The sequence below is a fragment of the Pomacea canaliculata genome, linkage group LG7, assembly GCF_003073045.1.
Source record: "Pomacea canaliculata isolate SZHN2017 linkage group LG7, ASM307304v1, whole genome shotgun sequence".
In the NCBI taxonomy this organism is placed as follows: Eukaryota; Metazoa; Mollusca; class Gastropoda; order Architaenioglossa; family Ampullariidae; genus Pomacea; species Pomacea canaliculata.
The window spans coordinates 13,145,233-13,166,993 of record NC_037596.1 but is presented as its reverse complement, the minus strand read 5'-3'; the positions used below and the strand labels follow the sequence as shown (position 1 = coordinate 13,166,993).

General features: G+C 39.0%; 3 protein-coding genes across 4 annotated transcripts in view; all 3 read left to right on the top strand.

Moving 5' to 3' along the window:
- Positions 1 to 21,761, top strand: part of LOC112569665 — a 130,976-nt gene that overhangs the window by 58,922 nt on the left and 50,293 nt on the right. The window lies entirely within an intron of this gene.
- The window catches only part of LOC112569667, a 140,872-nt gene that overhangs the window by 82,884 nt on the left and 36,227 nt on the right, over positions 1 to 21,761 (top strand). The window lies entirely within an intron of this gene.
- LOC112569669 overlaps positions 1 to 21,761 on the top strand; it is a 31,467-nt gene that overhangs the window by 223 nt on the left and 9,483 nt on the right. The window contains exons 2-4 of the mRNA XM_025247542.1: positions 530 to 907; positions 1,139 to 1,420; positions 1,754 to 2,047. Of these exons, the coding sequence (XP_025103327.1) occupies positions 530 to 907; positions 1,139 to 1,420; positions 1,754 to 2,047 (954 nt within the window). The remainder of the gene's footprint in view (positions 1 to 529; positions 908 to 1,138; positions 1,421 to 1,753; positions 2,048 to 21,761) is intronic.

Here is a 21,761-nt window from a genome sequence, read left to right as displayed (position 1 = left end):
TCAAATACTCATCATTAGTTAATGTCTTTAATTGTGCAGTAATATTCTACAGATAGTAAACGCAAAGCTTGTATGTATAAACCTATAAGCATACAAATTAACACACAAATTATTTTTTTAGGATATAAGTATCTTAAATGATTGAAGAACCTAACACGGAAGACATAATATCTTATTGTTAATTTGTGTGAACTACTTCCCAGACATGAGCTGTCCGTTCCATACAGTTATAATTTTTCTTTTGAAATTAGTACAAGAAAACAAAAACTATATACTTCTTAAAATAAACACGTAAATAGTTAAAAAATGATCTTCAAAATGCCTGTCACTTAGGGTTGTATTTATTGTAGGTTAGTAGCATGGCTATGGAAGCAGAAATGTGAAATCTTTTTCTTTGACCAGCCTAGTGTGATACTGTCCTCTTCTTGATATATCTTTATATCAAATTATTTCTCCTCACGTGTTTTAATGTTGTAGATATCTTTCTCATGTGTTAACCTACTCATGAAAAAAAAAACAATTTTTTCAGGTGGGTTTTCAAACTTTAATGAAAGCCTGAGTAAAGAAGAAAAAAGTTTTATCAATATCAACTACACCATCAACGATACGACAAGTCCTGATGTTACAGACACGTTTAACGCTCAATATGAGGTTTGTGAAGGAAACTCTGTGAAAACTGCATGTAGATTTATTCACTACAAAGACTACAACACCGAGTTTAAGAAGTACGTGAGTGGGAAGACAGGACTCACCTGCTACTGGGAACAACGACACGTGAGCAGCTCTGTGGTGGCTTTAGACATCTACATCTCTCAGGTCGTCACCAGGTCACTGAGTGCGATGATATTCACCACTGGCAGAGGTGGGATACCCAAAAGTACCCGACTGATACGTGTTGAGGTGTTGTGTAAGTATGGATATTTTTACCTCATTTTGGTTTAAACACTAATGACTTCTTACAGGTAATGAAACCATAAGATTTTCTGATCGTTAAAATTGTTGTTTTTAGGACAGAAATAGGATGCTTGACTATTCACGCAAACCTTGTTACTGTATGTATGAGAACAAGTAAGGGCAACTGGAAACGTTCTATTTGTTATATGTAACTGTGTTAAGTGTGTGTGTGTTTTCTCCACAGACCCACCGAAGGTCACAAGTCTTACTGTGGGTGGGGAAGACTTTACAAGTCCTTACTTCATTAACGAGGGCCAGAAAGTCGACATTTTCTGCTCCTTCGATAAAGGGAACCCTCCAGATACTTTCAAGCTTCTTGATAAACATAAGCACGAGTTAAAATCTGCTGGTAGTGACGGATACCTTAATTATTCACTCACTGCCCAGTGTGAAGACTACTGGCCGATAGTCAGGTGTGAAGGAAGCGGCTCGAAACAGAACAGATCCGTCACTTTCTTAGTCAGGTGTAGGTATTCAAACTTGTTGTTGTCATGTCGTTTGTCTCCCACTTACTATAAAGGTTTGTTTTACTTGCATGGATGCAAGGTGTGTAAGAGCCAAAGTATGTGCAAAATGGCGAATAAATATAATTACTCCACTGAATCTTAACAATGCTATTGTGTTTATTCATGTGTGTGTGTGTGTGTGCGCCTAAATCTCAATCGGCATGCAATTTGTGTGTGTTTGTATGTTTGAGTGTGTGTGCAAGCTAAACTTGTGTAGTAGCTGTGTAAGATGCGACAAGCTACAGCTGAACTTCAACTACTCAAATAACTTTGGGCATTTTTGAACTTTGCAGGTCCTCCTCAGTTTGTCGAAAACTCCATGAAAATCGTCAATCTACAAACCTTTCAAGTCCTAACATTTCGTGTCAAGACTTACACAACACTCGTTGCCTGCCTCTTAACACCAGTGGGTATAGTCAACAATGTCACGAGGGGGGTTGGCTGCATCCTAAGTGGTCACCCGCCTGACCTGCTTCTGACCGTCCATCTTAACAAAGAAAGCAACATAAGTCAAGGGAATTGGTCGCTGATTTTTCGAAATGAAATTGGTTCTGCAACAACGACACTGATCATCATTTATGATCCAGGTAAGCACACTTGCTATTTACAATTCAGTTAAGATTAATGCTTACTTTTAGTAAAAAAACAAATACAAATGTTTACTACGAAATGTTTGTAAAAGAATACAACTTAATTTATCCTCACAGGCAACTCAAAATAATGCTCGTACTAGATGATCAGAAATAGTAAGAGTGAAAACTCACATGTTCTAACTGTCATTATTTAATTAAGATGGCACATATAAACATTGTTTAATATCTTGACCTTCTTAATTTTACATCTACGCTCTTAATAAAAAGATGCGACGACGAAGTATACGACGACGACGATGACGAACATGTTGACGAGATAACAGAGCCAAGATAATTTTTCTGAACGCCATGTAACTGACTTTCAAAATTACCTTTGGCGACTGTCTTTAACGCCTGTGATTGCGGAATGTTTCCCTAAGATGACTGGTAATAAACATAATACTTATTTTACATATGTATTGATTGGGAACTGTTAATATTATGGGATTAGATGCCTGTACGTCGTGAATACGTCGTCACGTCTTTGTTCGCCGTCGTATCCATTTGTCTGACTCGTTACGTGTTTGCGGAATTCAATGGATTTTTCTCGTCAACGTCCGTGTCACGTAAATGGCGTTTACTACTGGGATACCGGTAAATATCCGTATTGCGTAAATAAGAAAGTTTCTTCAAGTATCTTCAAAGCGGGAAACGAATCGTTGAAAACAGGTAAACAAAAACAAAACAATCATAAAAAAGGTAAGGATTCAGATGTTTTTGACAGGATATGAGAATAGTTGACTTAAAACATTATACATAGGCACAAAACTGTAAAATATAAATGTAAACTAGAAGAAAGTGTTAATACATCCACGCACAATTATAGAGTGTGGACCACTTAAAAGTATCCCGCCGAGACCGAACGTATTCTAGGAGGTGGACTACTGATAAGTATCCTCACACCCCATATTATCAGACGGGGAGATATGGGAGGGAAGTCCAGCTTTTATAAGCTACGAAGCTCTACAGTCAAGTCCACTTACCCTGATCATTATGTTAAAAACAACGGAACTGAGCTAGAAAATAAATTGTAGAGTATGAAGAGAGGTGCGCCAAGTGCACGCAAGCAAGTCACGTGTTTGAACACTCAGTCACAATGTCTGTCTCTCTCAAAGACTAGATAGTAGCTAAGCTGTCAGACCCGGTAAGACGAGATGTGCTCGGGACTTCAGCTGTTTCCTGTGATGCTGATAAATTCGTTTCCTCTCCTTATCACGCCCCTGCTCTGCATAAATCTCTCATTTCATCTCCATGTAAAGAAGCGCTTGTTTTCTTGAAGCCTGGCTGTGAGTAGTGTAAGCTAGGGAGGTTGAATGGTAAGAAAAGAGTCAATCTGTTGCTTTAGTTTATTCTGAGATGAAAATATAGCAAGTGCACTCTGTAGCTACAGGAGTAAGATGGGGAAATAAACGACATAAAGTGATGGGGCACAGGAAGAGAAAGGAGACAGACGAGACAGACAGACAGACGAGCAGACGACAGACAGACGACAGACAGACAGACAGACAGACAGACAGACAGAAAGACAGGCGCACCTTATCACGCCAACCATCTTATCGCCTAGGGTTGTATCCCCACTCAGACTCGCGGTGAGAGTATCCATGCCAGAGTGGACCGAGTGAACCATCAGACATGGCCTCACGGTCAGAGTGTATGTTCCCCTACTCCAGACTTCCTACCAATCACAGCGCCAGCTACACGCTAGCTTTATCCAATGTGGCGAACTCGCTTGTTGGCCTTTTCCATTCAGTCGATGCTGGCAAGACCTTGGTCATTTTTGTTTGACATAGTCGTATTCATGTTTTACTGTAATTTTGTGTAGGGTGGGACGTGGTAAACACAAATTTTGTAAACAAATATTCAAGCGTACTTAAATGTTGAAGTCGAACTTCCGGTTTCAGTTCACGATATCGGGATTGTTTATATTCTCCTTTCCTCTTGTCATAGGATTCGCTATTATAGGCATCTTATATATATAATAAGTCGAGTTAAATAGATTAATAAATAAATAAATCATGGTCGTCACCATCCCCTCTCCCAAAAAAACAACAACAACCAACACACTAAAATAAATGCAGGGTTTCATAACAACATTGGCGTTTCGTCTGCTGTAAACTGAGGCAGCGAACGATATATATTAATATCTCGCTTAAATGCTTCTTTCAAAGGACCCTTTCGAACGGTGTTAAATCCATAAGTGCAATTAATAGTCGTCGCGTGAGCTGTATTCAATAGCAATATAAATTCAGAAATAGATCGGTGAAGGAAATTACTTGAATACTTGGGTCAGTATATGGAATAAAAATGCGTGGTAAACCGAATATACGAGAATAATTACATGTCAGGAGTTGCGTTCTTATGTTAATTATGAGTCCTATTGGGAATTAAAGCCTTATTTAGGTGTGGTGTGTTGATCTTGGGATGGTTTGAAGGTGAGTGCGTGGAGATGTCTTTAGCATATGCGAGGGTGTTGGGAATATGACGGTGGAGGGCATAGTCGAGTAGTAATTAATGGGTTGGTTGGATGTGTGGGGCAGGATAAAACTATGTGTGATATGATGCGACGCGTGTTGGTAAGGGAGGGGCTTGTGAAATTCGGGTAGAGGGACTGGTTGTGCGGGGGTGTCATTTTGGTGTTATATATCGTCTTGGGATGTGGTTTGGAGAGGGCGAATAGAAGATGGAAGCGAGAAAGAGATCTATAGTACGTGAATATATATCTGTTTTTTCAAAGCTGTTGAAGGCAGTTAGCTGGTTTACAAGTAACATCTGTAGCCACATAAATCAGGGTTTGTGGATTTGCAATGATGTAGGGACAGATTTAATGCATCCAATACAATAAGTAAGCCTTATTATAAGAAAATCTGGCACTTTACGCCTCCAGCGCTCCAGAGGTATTGTATTCGTAATTAGTGGCTATCAGACAGTTACATTGGCTGTGCAAGATCTCGTATCAATGAAGAAGTCAGTGTTTCAAAACAAGAATAACCTGGACACCAACTGTCAATCGGGGTAGTTAGGTCGTGCGTGGAGGAGTGGCGATCCAGGTAGGTGAAGGTGGGGTATAGAGTGATTGTGTAGGGTAATGGTTATTGCGGTATATGTGGAAATTTCAATGTTGATGATAGATGGTGGATCTAATGTTAAAACTGGACGCAAAGGAAATAGCTGATGGCATGGAGGGTCTTGGTTTGTGGTAAGAGGTTTTTTCAGATTGACGCAGAGAGCGCCAAGAGCAATAAATGATAGTGCGGTGTTTGGAGTGGGTCATCTAGTATGGTTTGTGTTAGGGCAATCCATTTTGCAAGCTGATGATGATTGGATGCATGCAGAACTTAACTGTGGCATGAGCATGTTCAATTGGGGTGGGCGGCAGTTCTTGTTATATTGCAGCACACATTCCTCTGATAAAAATTTAGCATACCTTTCGCAATTTCAACAGACAGAACGCCTCAAATATGACAAAGTAGAAGAATCACATATGACCAGATCATTAATATGGATCATTTAGCACAAGTAGCAGGTAAACACTGATTGTGAGCATGTGATAACCAAGTGTGCATGGCCTGTACATTTTTTCTTAAATATATGTTCTAGAGTACAGTACGTGAGAAAGACAGGCTGCGTGACGAGAGGGGGGGATGGAAGGGGGTCTGGTGTAGCCGGCCGCGGCTGTCAAGGGGGCGCGCGCCTCATTTGGTCTAGGTGCGATATTTTTTTTCTTCTTCCGCCTTTTCTTTTACTGATGGAAAGGTATAGGGATTGTTAGGTGAATATACAGTAACAGGCAGGGGCAGTCGGAGAGTGGTCGTTGGCTGTCCGTGGGGGGGCCGGGCTGGCTCTCTGGCGGCCTGGGGTAAAAGAGGTAGGTATAGTTCCACTTGGTGGTTCATCATAATTCCTGCTGTCTTAAATTCTCTTTTGTGTGCGGACTGTCAGGGAATAAATACTGATGTTGTGGTGTAATAACATAAAGAAGTGTCTGAAAATGGCATACGAGTACCATAACTGTATTAATCATGCAATATTGAGTGTTCATGTGTGTTGGTGTTTACCAGTAAGTTGAAATCTCAAACACAATTGGGGTATTTGATTTTGTGAAGACCAATTGTTAACAGGTGGATGTAACAGCAGTATGTGGTGTTCTATTGACAAGATGCCTCTCAAAATTTAAATTATTATTATCACCACACACACCACACACACACACACACACACACAACACACACACACAAACACACACACACACACCGCACACACGGACACACACACTGCACAGTAGAACACACAGTGCCACAGAGAACGACACCGAGAGCAACTAATTGAAAACAATACAGAAACCTGATGTTTAAAAATTACATTTTTCTTAAAGCTGGTCATTGGTCGGAAAGGTTCAGGCAATAATTATCACACAGTCAGCTGTGTTGAAAGTAAGATTTTGTTTGGTACACAACTAAGTGACAGGAACTTCTTATGTAATCTTTACTTTCATAGTAACGAAAAGGATCTGCTTGTGTCTACATTGTCAAAATTTATCTATATGTAAACATTTTTGATATCATTTCAAGGATGTTTAATATTTACTACATGCTTTAAATATACATTGTAAATTTTTTAGAAAGAAATTAAGTATACTGATGTGCCATAGACAGGTATTGTTGATGAACTGTTATGACGTAGTACGTTGGGATCATGCAGATAATACTAACAAAACTGACAATCTCTTTAAAAAATGCAACAAATGATTTTTATTTTCCACATGATAGCGAGTAATCCTGATTAGAGTATAGTTGAAGTATGCTGTTATCATCTCTGCTACCTTGTTGTTGGATCTGATATATGCATTATTAAGGGTGACCAGACGTCCCGCATCGACGGATTGCGGGACAGTCCCGCTTTTGACCTCGTGTCCCGCCTGAATGGATCGGGCGGAAAGCCAAATGTCCCGCTTTCTTGCTTTCTGGCAGTGCAGTTCAAATGCCACGGGTTGTCTTTATAAGATCACTTGTTTTTCGGCGTTTTTTGACGGTGATAGGAGGACACCATGCATCGGGCACGTGTGCCACTTCGCCGAAATCGGTTCTGGTACCTATGCATTATTCTCAATTGCTCTTTATTCTCAACTGTTTTTACTTAGAGTGGGAACAGAAATATGAATTAAGGATGTTTTTATGGTGCCTTAGATGCTGCTTCTGTACACACCTTAAGTGTAGAGGACTGTTGTGATAGTGGCTTGGATTAATGCGAGATAAGAAAAAACATTAACAGAGACTTCAGACTACAGAATAAATAAAAATGAAGTTAAACTTGATACAATATTGTGATTATTTATTGAAGAGATTACCTGGCTGAGGTAAAATATTTGCAATGTGGTTCTTTTATTATGTGGTTCACAAAATACATGTGATCTGTTTTCAATACGATTTCTTTTGTGTAAAAGAACACTGAGAAAAAAAGAAAGTAATTACCTAGACACATACTTTTCTAATTGACGCTATTTCTTCCTTCTTAGAAAAGTGGTATTTACTGAGTTTTTTTACATCACCAATGCTGTCATAAATAGTCAAAGCATGAATAATATAAATGTGTTACATATCACAGTATGGACATGCAAGAAATTCAAGCTGGTTTGCACCATTTTCACTGAACGTTTGCATTTTTATGCTCTATTAAGGTGGCAAAAACAATGGGCAACTGTACGTGATACTCGCCCAGCAATGAAAAAAGGAATGTTACAATTGATAAAACCCTTTTTCAAAGATATATCATTGCTTCTATGAGTATAAAAGTAACGCTTAAGAAGAATGTTTTTGAGGCAATTTTGTAACTATCTGAGTCTGCAGTGCGTGAACATGTTTTCATTGTTTTAACAGGGAAACTGCTTTATCTGGTTACAGACACTGAAAACTGCATGGATAAATATTATGCATAGATGCATAATTATTTATTATGAAGGCATTTGTACAAAACAATATAGTTTTCAGATTTTCTTAAGATATTCAACAAAGTAATGAAGGTGAAATCGCATAGATTAACATAACTGTATTCTGTGGTAATGTTCAGAGCTTTGGGTCTGGACATTTTTCAGGGTGACCATCCTTTAGCTTCACAAAGAAAGCAAACTTTTTTGCTGATAGACTTAGCTAAATTGTAAACTCAATGCCTGCTTCTACCATCAAGGCCATCCTATACCAAGTGATCAGTGTAGACACAGTCTAGTGCAGACCTGGGAAACCGGCCGGGGCGGATCCGGCCGCCTCCTGTCTCTGACGGCCCGCCCGCTGGCGCCCACCAGTAAATATACTAATATATACAGTATGGGTAAAAACTGAGTTAACTATATTAGTCGGCCCTCTAAACCATCCAGTTCTCATCCGGCCTCTAGACCCATCCAGTTTGTCCGGCCTTGGGAAAACTAATTGCCCACCCCTGGTCTAGTGCCTCACAGTCTGCTCATCATGCACGTATGCACACACGCTATGTGGATGAAAATCAGGACTATGAGAAAAAGTATCAGCACAGGTCATGACAGTTAAGGTCCGGAGACGGATGGTCAGCGCGACAATGATCTTTAGTTTTGCAGTCTACTTTTTAGGCATTTAATTTATTCATCCCTTCACTGGTATCAAATGGCGCCCTGTCAAGCTTCTCCAGAACAGTTGTAGAGGGAGGGTGGAAGGTGGATATAGAGCATCGACTCACCAGGTCATTTCTGAGGTCTGCTTGATCAGCTGCATGTAGTTTTGCATGGTATGGCAGTCGTTATACCCAGTATTTTTTCTGTCTACCCTACCCGATCAGTTTTGACACCGTCATGGTACCTCACGGACGATATCAAATAGTGAGTCGTAGTAACACCCAAACCAGACGGTTGACATCGTTTGTTTTGTTCTGAGTAAAGATTATTGGGTTACCACTAAAGTGTTGAAATGAGGCACGCGTCTTAGTCATGTTGCATAATGACTATTCAGACCAAGCTATCTGCACACTTACACGGTTGCTTTACTTGTTTTCAAGACCTAACTGCAAACCAGGCCTAGTGTCCATCGTTGGTGGCAACCACACTTAGATAGTCTTTATATGTTGGTCTTATGCTTCAATTGATGACAGGAGTCTTGTCAGTACTCGGACTGGTTCTCTTAATCATCAACATCATCATTCGATTCATTGGAATTGCCAACTTGGAGCAAGCAAGCCCACTCGTAGGAGACCTACCAGTTCCTCTCGTCGGGTTCCAATGAGACGTATCAGCGGCGAAGTCTCCAACGCTTCCGATCCGGGTGGACATCAAAATTAACTCATTCGCGCGTCGCCAAGCGATTCTTTTGGTTTTTCTCGACGATGACTGCCATCTGCATACATTGTACGAGCGTCTTTGGCAATGTCATGCCAAGAATCAACATGTCAGCTTCCATCATTTGATGGTGGTGAAAAGTGGTTTTTGTGGTGACTTGCGCAACGGACTAATTCATTTGTTGTGTTCTCTGCGGAGATTCGGAGGAGTCCCTAAAGCACTTTATTTTGAACGCCTGGATCCGTCGCACGGACTCGATGAGAAATGTGCACGCATACATCGCAATAGAGAAACTAGGGACTTTCATAGCTTAATATGGTGCCAAATTGATTTCTGCTGAGTATAAATGGTGAAGCCTGGCCATCGTTACTCCGATCGTGACCGAATGCCGGCGCACAGCTATCATCACTGGAATTATCGCGTCTAGGTCTGAGCCTTCTTTAGTTAAATCTCGTTCGTGTGGGATCTTCACTGTATACTACCAGACCACGTGGTGTTACCATGACTTTGCTCTTGTCCGTGCTGCTTTGCTTCTTAAGCGTTCGCGGTGGTAGTGAGCTTGTAGGTCAGATCTGTAATTTGGTGTTGTTACCGGACATCAGACCAATCTCGTCGCAAAGCATTGGTTAAAATAATAGAAGCAATGATATATCTTTGGAAAAAGGGGTTTATCAACTGTAATGTCCTTTTTTCATTGTTGGGGACGAGTACACAGTTGCCATTGTTTTTTGCCACCTTAAATAGAGCATAAAAGTGCCAAACATCCAGTGAAAAGTGTGCAAACAGCTTTGAATTTCTTGCAGTCATACTGTGGATATTGTAACACATTTATATTATTCATGCTTTGACTATTTATGACAGCATCGGGTGATGTACAAAACTCATAAATACTACTTTTTCTAAGGAAGGAAATTAGCGTCAATTAGAAAAGTATGGTCTAGGTAATTACTTCTTTTTTCTCAGTGTTCTTTTACACAAAGAAATGTATTGAAAACAGATCACAATGTATTTTTGTGAACACATAATAAAAGAAACCACATTGCAAATATTTTTACCTAGCAAGTAATCTTTCAATAAAATAAGTCAATATTGTATCAAGTTAACTGCATTTTTTTTTTTCTGTAGCGCTGATTACTCTGTTAATGTTTTTATGCATTAATCAGTATCACAACAGTCTACACGTAAGTGTGTACAGAGCAGCATCTAAGGCAGCATTAAAACATCCTTAATTTCATATCTGTTTCCCACTCTAAGTAAAAACAGTTGAGAATAATAAGAGCAATTGAGAATAATGCATGTATCATTGAACACAAGTAGCAGAGATGATTAAAGCACTACTTGCAACTATACTAATCAGGATTACTCGCTTCATTTGAAAATAAAATCATTTGTGTGCATTTTAAAGAGATTGTCAGTTTGTTATTATCTGCATGATCCCACGTACTGTCATAACAGTTCAAATATTGTATGGCTATCAGCTACTTAATCTTCTTCTAAAAGATTTAAGAATGTATTTAAAGCATGCAGTTATAAAATTATAACATCCTTGAAAGTGATATCAAATGTTTACATAGAGATAATTTTGACACATATAGACACAAGCAGATCCTTTTTGTTCTATGAAAGGTAAAGGATTACATAAGAAGTTGCCTGTCACTTTAGTTGTGTCCAAACAATTGTTAAGGCATGACTGTGTATAATTACTTGCCATGGAACCTTTTCGAATGGACCAGCTTTGAAGAAAAATGTAATTTTTAACATCAGGTTTCTGGTATTGTTTTCAATTATTGCTGTTCTCTGTTGTGTGTGTGATAATAATAATTTTATTTAATTTTTGGGAGGCCATCTGGTCAATATCAAACCATATACTGCTGGTTACATGCACGTTAACAGTGGGTGGTTGCACAAATCAATACCCATTGTGTTTGAGATTTCAACTTACTGGTAAACAATACAATGACATTCAATATTGCATGATTATATGTACAGTTATGTGTTGTTCATTTTCAGACATTCTGTTATGTATAAACAACATTAGTAGTTATTTCCGTAGTCCTTGCACAAAGTGAATTTAAGAGGAGCAGTGGAATTTATGATGAAAATGTGGAATTATATTCTATTATACGTACTTAGAATATATTAAAGAAAAATGGTACAATCATTCTGCTGACTTTGGTTAAGGAGATACATTAATGGTATAATTACTGGTCATTGTGTATTTTTATGTCATATTTGAGGCTGTTTCTGTCTGATGGAATTGCGAAAGTATGCTAATTTTTTATCAGTGAGAATGTGTGCGCATATAAAAAGAACTGCATGAAAATGTGATGCACGTTTATGTCTGTATGCAATCATATCAGCTTGCAGATCATGATTGCCTCTTAACAACCCATTACTAGTAGACGCCAAATATATTCATGCTCTTGGGTTTTTGCTTCTGAAAAATTACAAAGGCAAGGATTTTATGTAATCAATGGCTATTTCTCTTTGTTTGGTTGTTTATACAGTCCTATTAATATTGAAACCTATGGCAGATAAGGCATTACCAAAGGATTATACCTTCACAATGTGATTCTGTCAGCACTGCTATCTGAATTGACAGTTGGTGTCCAGGTTATCTTGTTTTGAAACACTGACTTCCTCATTGTAGAGATCTGCAAAGCAATGAACTGTCTGATAGCTCACTAAATACGAATGAAGCAATATACCCTCTTGGAGCGTACAAGTGGCCAGGGTTTGCTTATGTAAGGTTTATCTTATTATATTCGATTGATTAATTGTCTCTACCATATTGCAGTCCTCAAACCTGATTTATGTGGCTTACATGTTGTTGACTTTAGAACCCCTAACTGCCCTAGCAGCTTTTTTAAAACAGTTTATATTTACGTACATTTGCTTTCTTCGCTTCCATTTTTATTCGCCTTCCAAAATCAATATATATGAATAAAATACTGGCGCCATAAAAAGTCTCCTAGAGTTACAGCCCTTGTTTGTACAGCAGAGTTAAAAAATTTGTCTGCGCCACAACGCAATAATTATAATGTATTATGGTATGCTAGTGAATTCAAGTTGATATTTAAAAAATTGCGTTAAAATAAGATAATCCCAATAGGACTCAAATAAATAACATAAGAAAACGCCTGAAGTAATTATTCCGTATTATTTCTGTGTGACCCACGATTTTTATTCCATAGTACTGACCCAAGTATTCAAGTTAATTGCCTTAAGATCTATTTTCTGAATTTATATATGCTGCTAATTGAATTTACAGCTGACGGAGAAAATAATGCACTTTTATGATAAACACGTTTCGAAAGGTCCTTTGAAAGAGCATATTAAGCAGCATAATAATATATAATGTTCGCTGCCTCAGTTACACAGCGACGACGCAATGTTTGTATGAACCTGCATGTTGTTTTGGTTGTTGTTGTTTTTTGGTTGTTTTTTTTTTGGGGATGTGTAAGACGTGATTTTATTAAATCTATCTTTTTCGACTTATATATATATATAAGATGCTATTAAGCGAATTTCTTGACAAGAGAGAGAAGTATATAAACAATTCCCGATATTGTGAATGTGAGAAACCGGAAGTTCGACTCATTCAAACGTTTAAGTATCGATGAATTTTATTTAGAAAATTGTGTTTACCACGTGTCCACCTACACAAAATACAATAAAACATGAATACGACTATGTCAAACAAGAAAATGACTAGAGTCTATGCATGACCTGAATGGGGCAAAGGCCACAAAGCGAGTCGCCGACAATTGGATGGTATAAGACCTAGCGTAGCTTGTGCACTGTGATGTAGGAGTCTGAGTAGAGGGAACATACACTCTGGACCGTGGCCGGATGTCTGTGTGGTCACTCGGCCATCTCGGTACTCTCACCGATACTGAGTGGGATACACGCCGGCGGATAAGGGATGCACCGACAGACAGACAGACAGACAAGACAGACAGAACAGACAGACAGACAGGACAGACAGAAGACAGACAGACAGACAGACCAGATAGACAGACAGAAAACAAATCGACAAATTCAGTAATTCCATATATTAAGCTCACTGCCAATATACAATGTAAAAAAAAAAGACAAACCGCCCACCCTGCTTAAATGATGGGAGATGCAACTAAAATACCTTTTGAACCTTTGGCTAATGTGATGCTTAGAAATTAAAAAAAACACAACAAATTGGTACAAACGTGAACCACTGATGCGGTGCCGTGTATCATTTAGACAACACCAGTCACGTTTGCCTCACGCCACCGGACGATTATTGCCGGGGTACACACTTTAACGACAAGAAGCTGAGCGTTTCAGATAAGTCATAAAGGTAAGGCATACTTTACATTACACATAGAATACTTAAAAAAAACCAAGGTTGCCACTGTCTCAAGAATATTTGAAAGATTAAATCAAGCACGTACAAAAATGACTTATAGGTTTGAAATCAAAACTTTCTTTTCTTATTTCATCAGTTCCTGCACGCATTATACATTTCTGTCATTGATAGGTCCATATGGGGTGAGCGGGTTAATATTGCAATGTGTAAACCTCTTTATTTATATATGTTTATGTATGCAGTGTTAGCAGGCGGGAATCGTGTACATTCGTATAAATATGAATAACAAGACAATAATTAGAAAGATGGGATGTAACAATGTTCTGTAGCAGTCTTGTTGTGTGTCCGGATGTGCGTCTACTAAAACCATTGATCTTGCCTCACAACAAGTGCTTTCGTACATGTAGTGATCTTGTGAGACAGCGCGACTAACCCTACAGTTCTGGTGTTACAGCGCAAAGACTGACAGAGATATTCCCTTTCAGGAGGTCGAAGTGAAGAACATTTTCTGTGGGAGAAAAAGCCTACTATATTGATAGCTGCAAACATATAGTTTCTGTAATGTTGTTTGCATATATGTCTTGGAGAATCTAAAAGAATCAGAACTGTAATGAAATCTCGAAATAATGAAAATGTTTCAAAAATATTAGATAAGAAAAGCCCATTACTATAAAAAATGTTGTCTCCATGAATAAAAGGGAAACTCATTGCATCAGCATGTGGGAGAATATGTATTTAAAACTATAGGTTTTACTAGATAGCAAACAAAACAGAAATAAACGGTGACGAAGACAAGAAAAAGAAAGAGGGGGACGCCATCTTTTCTTTCCAAAAGTTTTTGTAATATTATTTCCAATAGTGTCTTGAGAGGTTAAAAAATGCAGTACATACACTCGGTGCCTGGCTAATTTTATTTTCCTATACTCAAGAAACCAGCTAATGACAATAATGTGAAATACAGTTATACTCGGTTTCTTTACGGGGGTGTATTTTGAAAGCGACTATACGTGGTAAGGAAACGAAAGTTCAAAGGTCGCTTATACGAGCGTCGATCCTGTGATCATCCTTCCTGTTTAAAATTGTTGTCACATGGTGTACAGCAGCTGTCTCCCATCAACTTCATCACATCAGGCGAAACACATCTACCTTGAAAGTGGTTCCCTGTGTTTTTGATACTCTCCACACTGAGAGGGGACGAAAGAGATTTCTTTTTCTTGAATGTAAGGAGTGAATACGACAACCTAGTCTTTCTTTAAAGATTAAGTTCGCAAGTTTAAAATACTGAATGGTGTTAACGATCATAGTGATTGTCTGGTGTTAATGTTCTAATGTCTACAGAAATATTCCACAGATGTTCAAAAGCAAAGCCTTGGTCTATAGCGAACATATAAGCTTACAAATTTTATTATTTAATATGATGTTAAATATGTGAAATGATTGAAATCCTAAACAGCGAAGGATGATTATGTTTACTGTTATTTTAGACGAGGGCTGCGAAATTTTAGGACTTTCTGCAGACATGAGCTTTCCGCTTTGCATTACAGTTACGTTTGTGGTGTATCTTAGTTTCGAAATTAAGTATACAAAAATCAGAAAAATATACTTGGTATTTGGTCGTCTTGTGTGAATGAGATCATCCACCGTTACTGGAGTAGTTAGAAAAAAATTATTGTTAGTCTACAGACCACAGACACATTGGCATAGTTGTAAGTGCTCGGCATGAATGGCTGCACTCTGTGAACACAAAGCATCAAGATCAGTGGAGGTCAACTCCAGTGAATGTAAAAACAGGATGCAAACCCAGGGAGAAAAATCATTGAAAGTCCATTGTACGTGGTAACTCTGAATTTTATTTAATCATTCTGATTGAAATCTCTGCTCTTACAACTGATGTTGAGTGGTGGCGCCGTGGGTGTTGGGTGAAAAGTGTTAGAATGATTTTATTTCAGCTTTAAAAACTAGGCTTTATTACAAATTTTTTTCATGATCATTTGGTCTAGAAGACCGAAGACATTACTAGCCTATTTTTGACACTCCACTCTTTCTTGAATATTTTGCCTCGTTGATGAATATGTTTTGACGCTACTCAAGAAAAACCCATATTTCAATCAGGGGGTTCTAAAAATTTACTGAAAGGCCTGAGTTAAAAGAAGAAACACAGTTCTATCAATGATCAACACACCACAAAATACTTTACGACAAGTCCTGATGTTAGCAAAGACCACGTTTTAAGCGCTGATTATAAGTTTGTGAAGGAAACTCATGCTGGTGAGGAATGCATGTAATTTTTCGGGAGCAGAACAAAACTTTAAAAACACCGGAGTTTAGACGATGTGAAGGGTGATAAAAGGCGTTCCTGTTTATCTGGGAACATACGACACGTGAGCAGTGTGTGCTTAGGACATCAACTACTTCAAGGCGTACCAGCGTCATGAGTGTGTGATATCTCTCCGACTAGCAGAGGTGGATTACCCAAACCTATCGACTGATACGTGTTGAGTCTTTGTAAGTAGACTTTATTACCAGTCAATTGTTTAAACGACTAATGACTGTATTAGAATAAGAAACATTTATATGTTAAATGTTGGTTAGACAGAAAGTTTTTTATACGCTAACGATTCATCAAAACTGTTTTTTATTACATAAAAAAAGCAGAAGGGTTATGAAAGACTTATTACTGTATAAGTATTTTATGGGTTTATTCACAGCCCACCTGATTCACAAGTCTTACGTTGGAGGAAAGATTTACCAAATCCTTACTCTATTACAATGAGGTCTAGAGGTATCTTAACTGCACCATCGCAAAGGGAACCCTTCCGCTACTTCTCAAGTTCTGGTAGATAATGGCACGAATTTAAAATCTTTTGTAGTGATGAAAGATACCTCAATCATCTACTTTGTTGTAATGTCCTCCCGTGTGTAAAGAGCCGTGGTTTTGAACGACTGGGGCCGGATAGTCCACTGTGTGAAGGGGTAGCAGGTTCCGAAGAACCAGGAAAACAGATCCCCCGGTCTCGATTTTAGAAGTGCCTAGGTGATTCAACTTGTGCTTGATCTGGTCTTAGTGCTTCCACGCCTGCAGTGGATAGCATCCGTCGGTTCTTAAACCCAGTTTAATGAATACTGTGGTCGTGACTGTGTGATTTTCTGGAAGGGAAATGTGGTGTAACAGGATCACAATTGGAAGAAATACTAGGTATATTTTAACTTCGAGCTGAGGACCTCTCCACTTCTACCCTATATTAAAGAGAGTGGTTCATTTGCAGTTGTTGGGTAGCATGTTGCACCGTGTTTATTTGTGTTTGTCTTGGTCGTTGTGATTGGAGAAATGGTGCACAGATGTGTATGTTACAGACACATCAGTGAGCTGGTAACAATCCCTGCCAGCTAAAGACATAACCCAAACAACTTTTAATTACCTTTGCAATTTTGCATGTCCATCCTGTGAGGCTATTGGAGGTCGAAAAAAAACTTCATAGAAGGTTCCGCGGTTTCAATCTAAAAAATAAAGTTCTAGCTACTTCAAGTAGAAAAAGGTATAGATGAAACTTTTTTGTCCGTGTTAACACTACCTTTATATCTAGAAAAACTTTAAACCATTTCGTATTCATTGTGCTCGTGCATTTGCAGTCTGTGAGGCCCTAACAAAAACAGATCGACCGTGGAGTCGCTTACGTAACACCACAAAGCTGGACTCAGACATAACAAAAGTAAGATAGATCAGGCGAGGGGAGTAAGCTGCATCCCTAAGAAGGAATCTGTACCAGCCTCGGCCTGCGACTGCTTTCTTGACCTGGATCATTTTACAAGGAAACATCAGCACCAGATAGAGTATAAGGCGTGTATGAGTTTGGTGTCAGGCTCATTAGATGTTGTCTAGCCGTTCGTGTCCTTCCTTGTTCGACGCAGGTAATGGAAATGGTTCTTGCATAGAAATAAAGTTCTTATCACTAGTCCCGACTCCGACACTGATGATCACCTTATCCAGCATACAATTATTGATATCTCTTGTGGAACATGTTATGTAACTGCTTGTGGTAAGAATACTAATTCCGTTAAGATTAATTGTCTGGCTTGCGCTGTGGCCTGTTACTGTTAGTAAAAAAATCTATAAATGATGTTAGATGCAGTAACGAATGTTAGCGTACAAAATGTGCGATCAGTTTCTCCTACATGGTTTTAATTACAATATTTATTGACTGCACTAGAATAAGCGAATGGTTAAAGTAGAGGAAAGAAAAATGGAGGCAAATGTCTCCTATGTATAGTAGATGGATCAGAATATGAGCCCACGCAGTAGGTAGTTAAAACTCAAAAGCATGCCCGCGTCTGATTGAGTCATCGCTAGAACCGGAGTGTGAGAGAAGGAATTACAGAGAGGTTTGTGAAGGCCGATGCCTTCCTGAGAATGGTGATGACCCAAAGGTGCCCATATTCTCTCTTGTGTGTTGGTGATGTAGTTGTTTGAACATTTTTAACAACGCGGACTGCCTGTCCTGTTTAATGGACTGTTGCGGCTATAGAAGCGCCACAGCTGTTGCGCTTATGGATAGGCTGTCACTTTTATGGGAGCGCATCAGGAAGGCGCAAAAAAAAAAGGAGGAGAAACTTAAATGAAAAAAAAAAAGACTTCCAACGGTACTGATAGACGAAAGTAGATACAGAGACTATACAGAAAGATGAGATAAAGAGATCTTTTTTGAAGCGTTGTTAGGGAAATTTACACTGGCCCGAACAATTGTAAAGTTTCATGTAGGTTAGCGTCATACGAGTCTCATGGACACGATCTCGACTCTTTTCTTGTAGTTTATGATAGAGATGCATGTACTCAGAGAGTTGATAGTCCTTTCAGTACTGATGGTTGTTTATGTATAAGATGTTCTACTCTCAGAAATAGTATCACATTGCGTAAGAGTCGTTATGTGTGAAGAGAATATGTAAGCATCATCCAAATTTGTATTTACGTTAGTACTATCAACCAGCATAATTTCGGCTTGAATAATTTCTGCATCCTGCATCTTAACGGATGATTGTTATTCACAGGACGTCGTGAGTAAATTTGTTTGAAAAGGTTAGGTAGTGTGGTTATATCTCACACCACAGTAAAAGTGTTATGAACAATAGTCTCACAAGAGTCCATGCGTGAACATACTGCCAACAAAAGATTTTAAACAGGGAAGGATTAGCTGTTAATTACAAAGGCTCCAAGATTCATCGTGCGCTGCACGCGATGCATGAAAAATTTTAATGTACACCCCAAGCTCCTTCAGGAGTGCTCCCTGTACGCAATAGCTCTGAGGTAGATGAATTGTAGAATGAAGCCACTTAGGGTGGAACGATAAGCAGGTAAAATGCCCATCCAGCCGTGATCGCTACGTTTGGTTTTTGCTGTTCTTTTTTTGTTTTCGTGTAGCAGAACGAAAATCTGCACTGTACAAGTCCGTGCATAAACTAAAAGATGTATAACTTATTTTACACGATGTCACTCATCGTAACATTGTAGATAATGCTTTTTTTTTGTGAAATGTAGCTGTCATCTGCTTATAGTTCCATGATCGGTCTAGTCTTTTTCTGTCCGAGCTAGTCTGTCACAAGTGGCAGTGGAAAAACTAATAGGACTTGATGGTAGTTAAGGACTTTCAATTAGATCGGCGCCTGAATATATTTATGCCACTTACGTTTATGGGACTTGATTCAATTAATGGCAGTCGCTAAAATTTTAGTGAGTTAAGCGATATTGTTTTAATTTCAAGGGGGTTACGGTTTTAAATTCTATTACAGGCCAAAATGCGTTCCTTTTAGGTGCTAGTATATTGGGTGACGGGCGTGAGCTAAGACTGTGCGGCTCTTTGGGATCTTGGGTGAGTCCTTGAACCTTAATAATCCCAGTTATACTAGAACTCATCGACGACGAACGACTAGAATAACACAAAATATTCGAAGTTGACGCCCACCGCAATGATGCGAACATGTTGACGAGGATAACAAGAGCAAGATATTTGTCTGATGGTGACCCGCCAGTGACACTTTGGACTATGCAGTGTATCCACCCAGTGACCTTGAATGTGAGACTTGTCTTTGTGGCGATCAGACACTTTCACGCCATGTAGTAGAGTTGGGCGATGTGTCAACGATAGAGATGGAAACTTGTAGGGGATAATGTGATATTGGAGTAATTCACAGCGCGGATGGGCCGCAGGTCTCTCGCAGAAATAAACATGATACTTGATGGAACATGGAATGAAAATTCAATTTTTAATTGTAATTATTGGAACTGTTATAAGTGATGAGGATTAGCACCGCTTAGTCGCCTCGTAATGTCCTGAATACGTCGTTCATTCCTTGTTCGCTCTCGCTACGTTTATATTGAGCCTGTTTGTAGACTGAACAGTGTAGAAGGTTTACGTGTCTGTTTTAGAAGCGGACGGGTATTAGAAGGCGTTTTTCCCGAGTCAGATGTACCTCTCGATTTGTCACGTATGAACGGTTTGACTCCAAGAACTGGGTTCGGGTGGTTCTCATATAATGTGAAAGCGTGTAAAGTATCCAGTACTGAGTCACTCCACGAATGTAAATAGGGAAAAGTTTCGATAATTTAAATGTATCTCACAGCGGAAACGGATACGTCCTGTATGATAGTAAGTAAACAAAAAACAAACAAACCATCACACCAAAAAAGGCTAAAGGATAAAGATTTTTATTGGACAAGGTAGATTAGGGTTGAAGCGTAGGTGGTGGAGGAATAATCAACTGACATGTTTCCCCAACATTACAAAACTTAGAAAGTGTGATATTCTGGGTGGAAAGTTAAAACTGTAAAAAAAATGGTTAGTTATAACTGAGTAGTTGGGAACTATACCCATCATGAGAGAGCAGAAGCACCACAAGTTACATCTACAACTCATATAGTTGATATGCACTTGGGTATAATGGAAGGTTTGAGCTGGTACATATGAAGAATCATGGACTATGTAGTTATTTGCCCACCCGTTGTCCGCCTCGAAAGCAACGACATATTCTGAGGAGGATGGGAAAGGCATATGCGTGTGACGACCGCTCATGGTATGCGGCTGAGGGTAATGCAGATGATGAAGACGTTGGCAAAGAGCGCTCCAAGGAAGTTTTATTCTTTAGACCGGGGAGATATGGATGGATACTCCGTGGAGCTGTTCACTATCTAGTCAGCCAGGAGTTAGATGTGTGCCAAAGAGTAAGAAGTGTTGTTGTTTGGGCTCTTGGGGAAAGACATTATTCCCAACGTTAAGTCCTGTCTTTTAACCTGATTGCGTCTATATTGTTGTGAAAACAACTACTTGAACTAGAAAATAAAATGTATAATAAGAAGAGAGGTGCGTAAAGTGCAGCCAGACTAGTCGCATTCTTGAACGGCTATCCTATCACGATATGTCTGTTCTCAAAGACGTAGATAGTAGCTAAGCTTCCAGGCTATTTGATCCCTCAGCCACGCGAAACCACACGTAATTGCGGTAGGTGGGTGTTGGGTTGATGTTAGCACCTTCTTGCAACATTCAGTCTGGTTCGTGTTTCTGTATGTGATTATATTTCTTTCTAATAACTTGTAAAGTTATCAGGAAACGCTGCCGCTGCTTCGTATTGTATGAGACTTGCTATATTATCTGCGCCAGTAATGACTATAAGAGAAGCGCTTTTAGAAAGTAACCACCGTGAATTTGAAGCCTGGCTGATGAACTGATAAGCGTAAAGAAGAGGGAACCGGGCTGAAAGGTCTGTTCAGCGAAGAAGATGGAAAAAAGAGTTTTAATCAGCAATTGTAAGTGCTTTAGTTGATTCTTGACGGTAGTGTTACCATAATTCCCAAGAGCAAAGTGCACTGCGAAGTGTAACTTATCAGTCGAGTAATGGAAACTCTGAGATGTGCCAGTGAATTCCATTAAGATAGACAGACAGCGACAAAAGTGATTGGAAGAGACTAAGGGGAATGGTGTAGATGAAAAGGACAAGTTATGAAGGACAGAGAGGAATGAAGAAATAACATAATAACACTATAA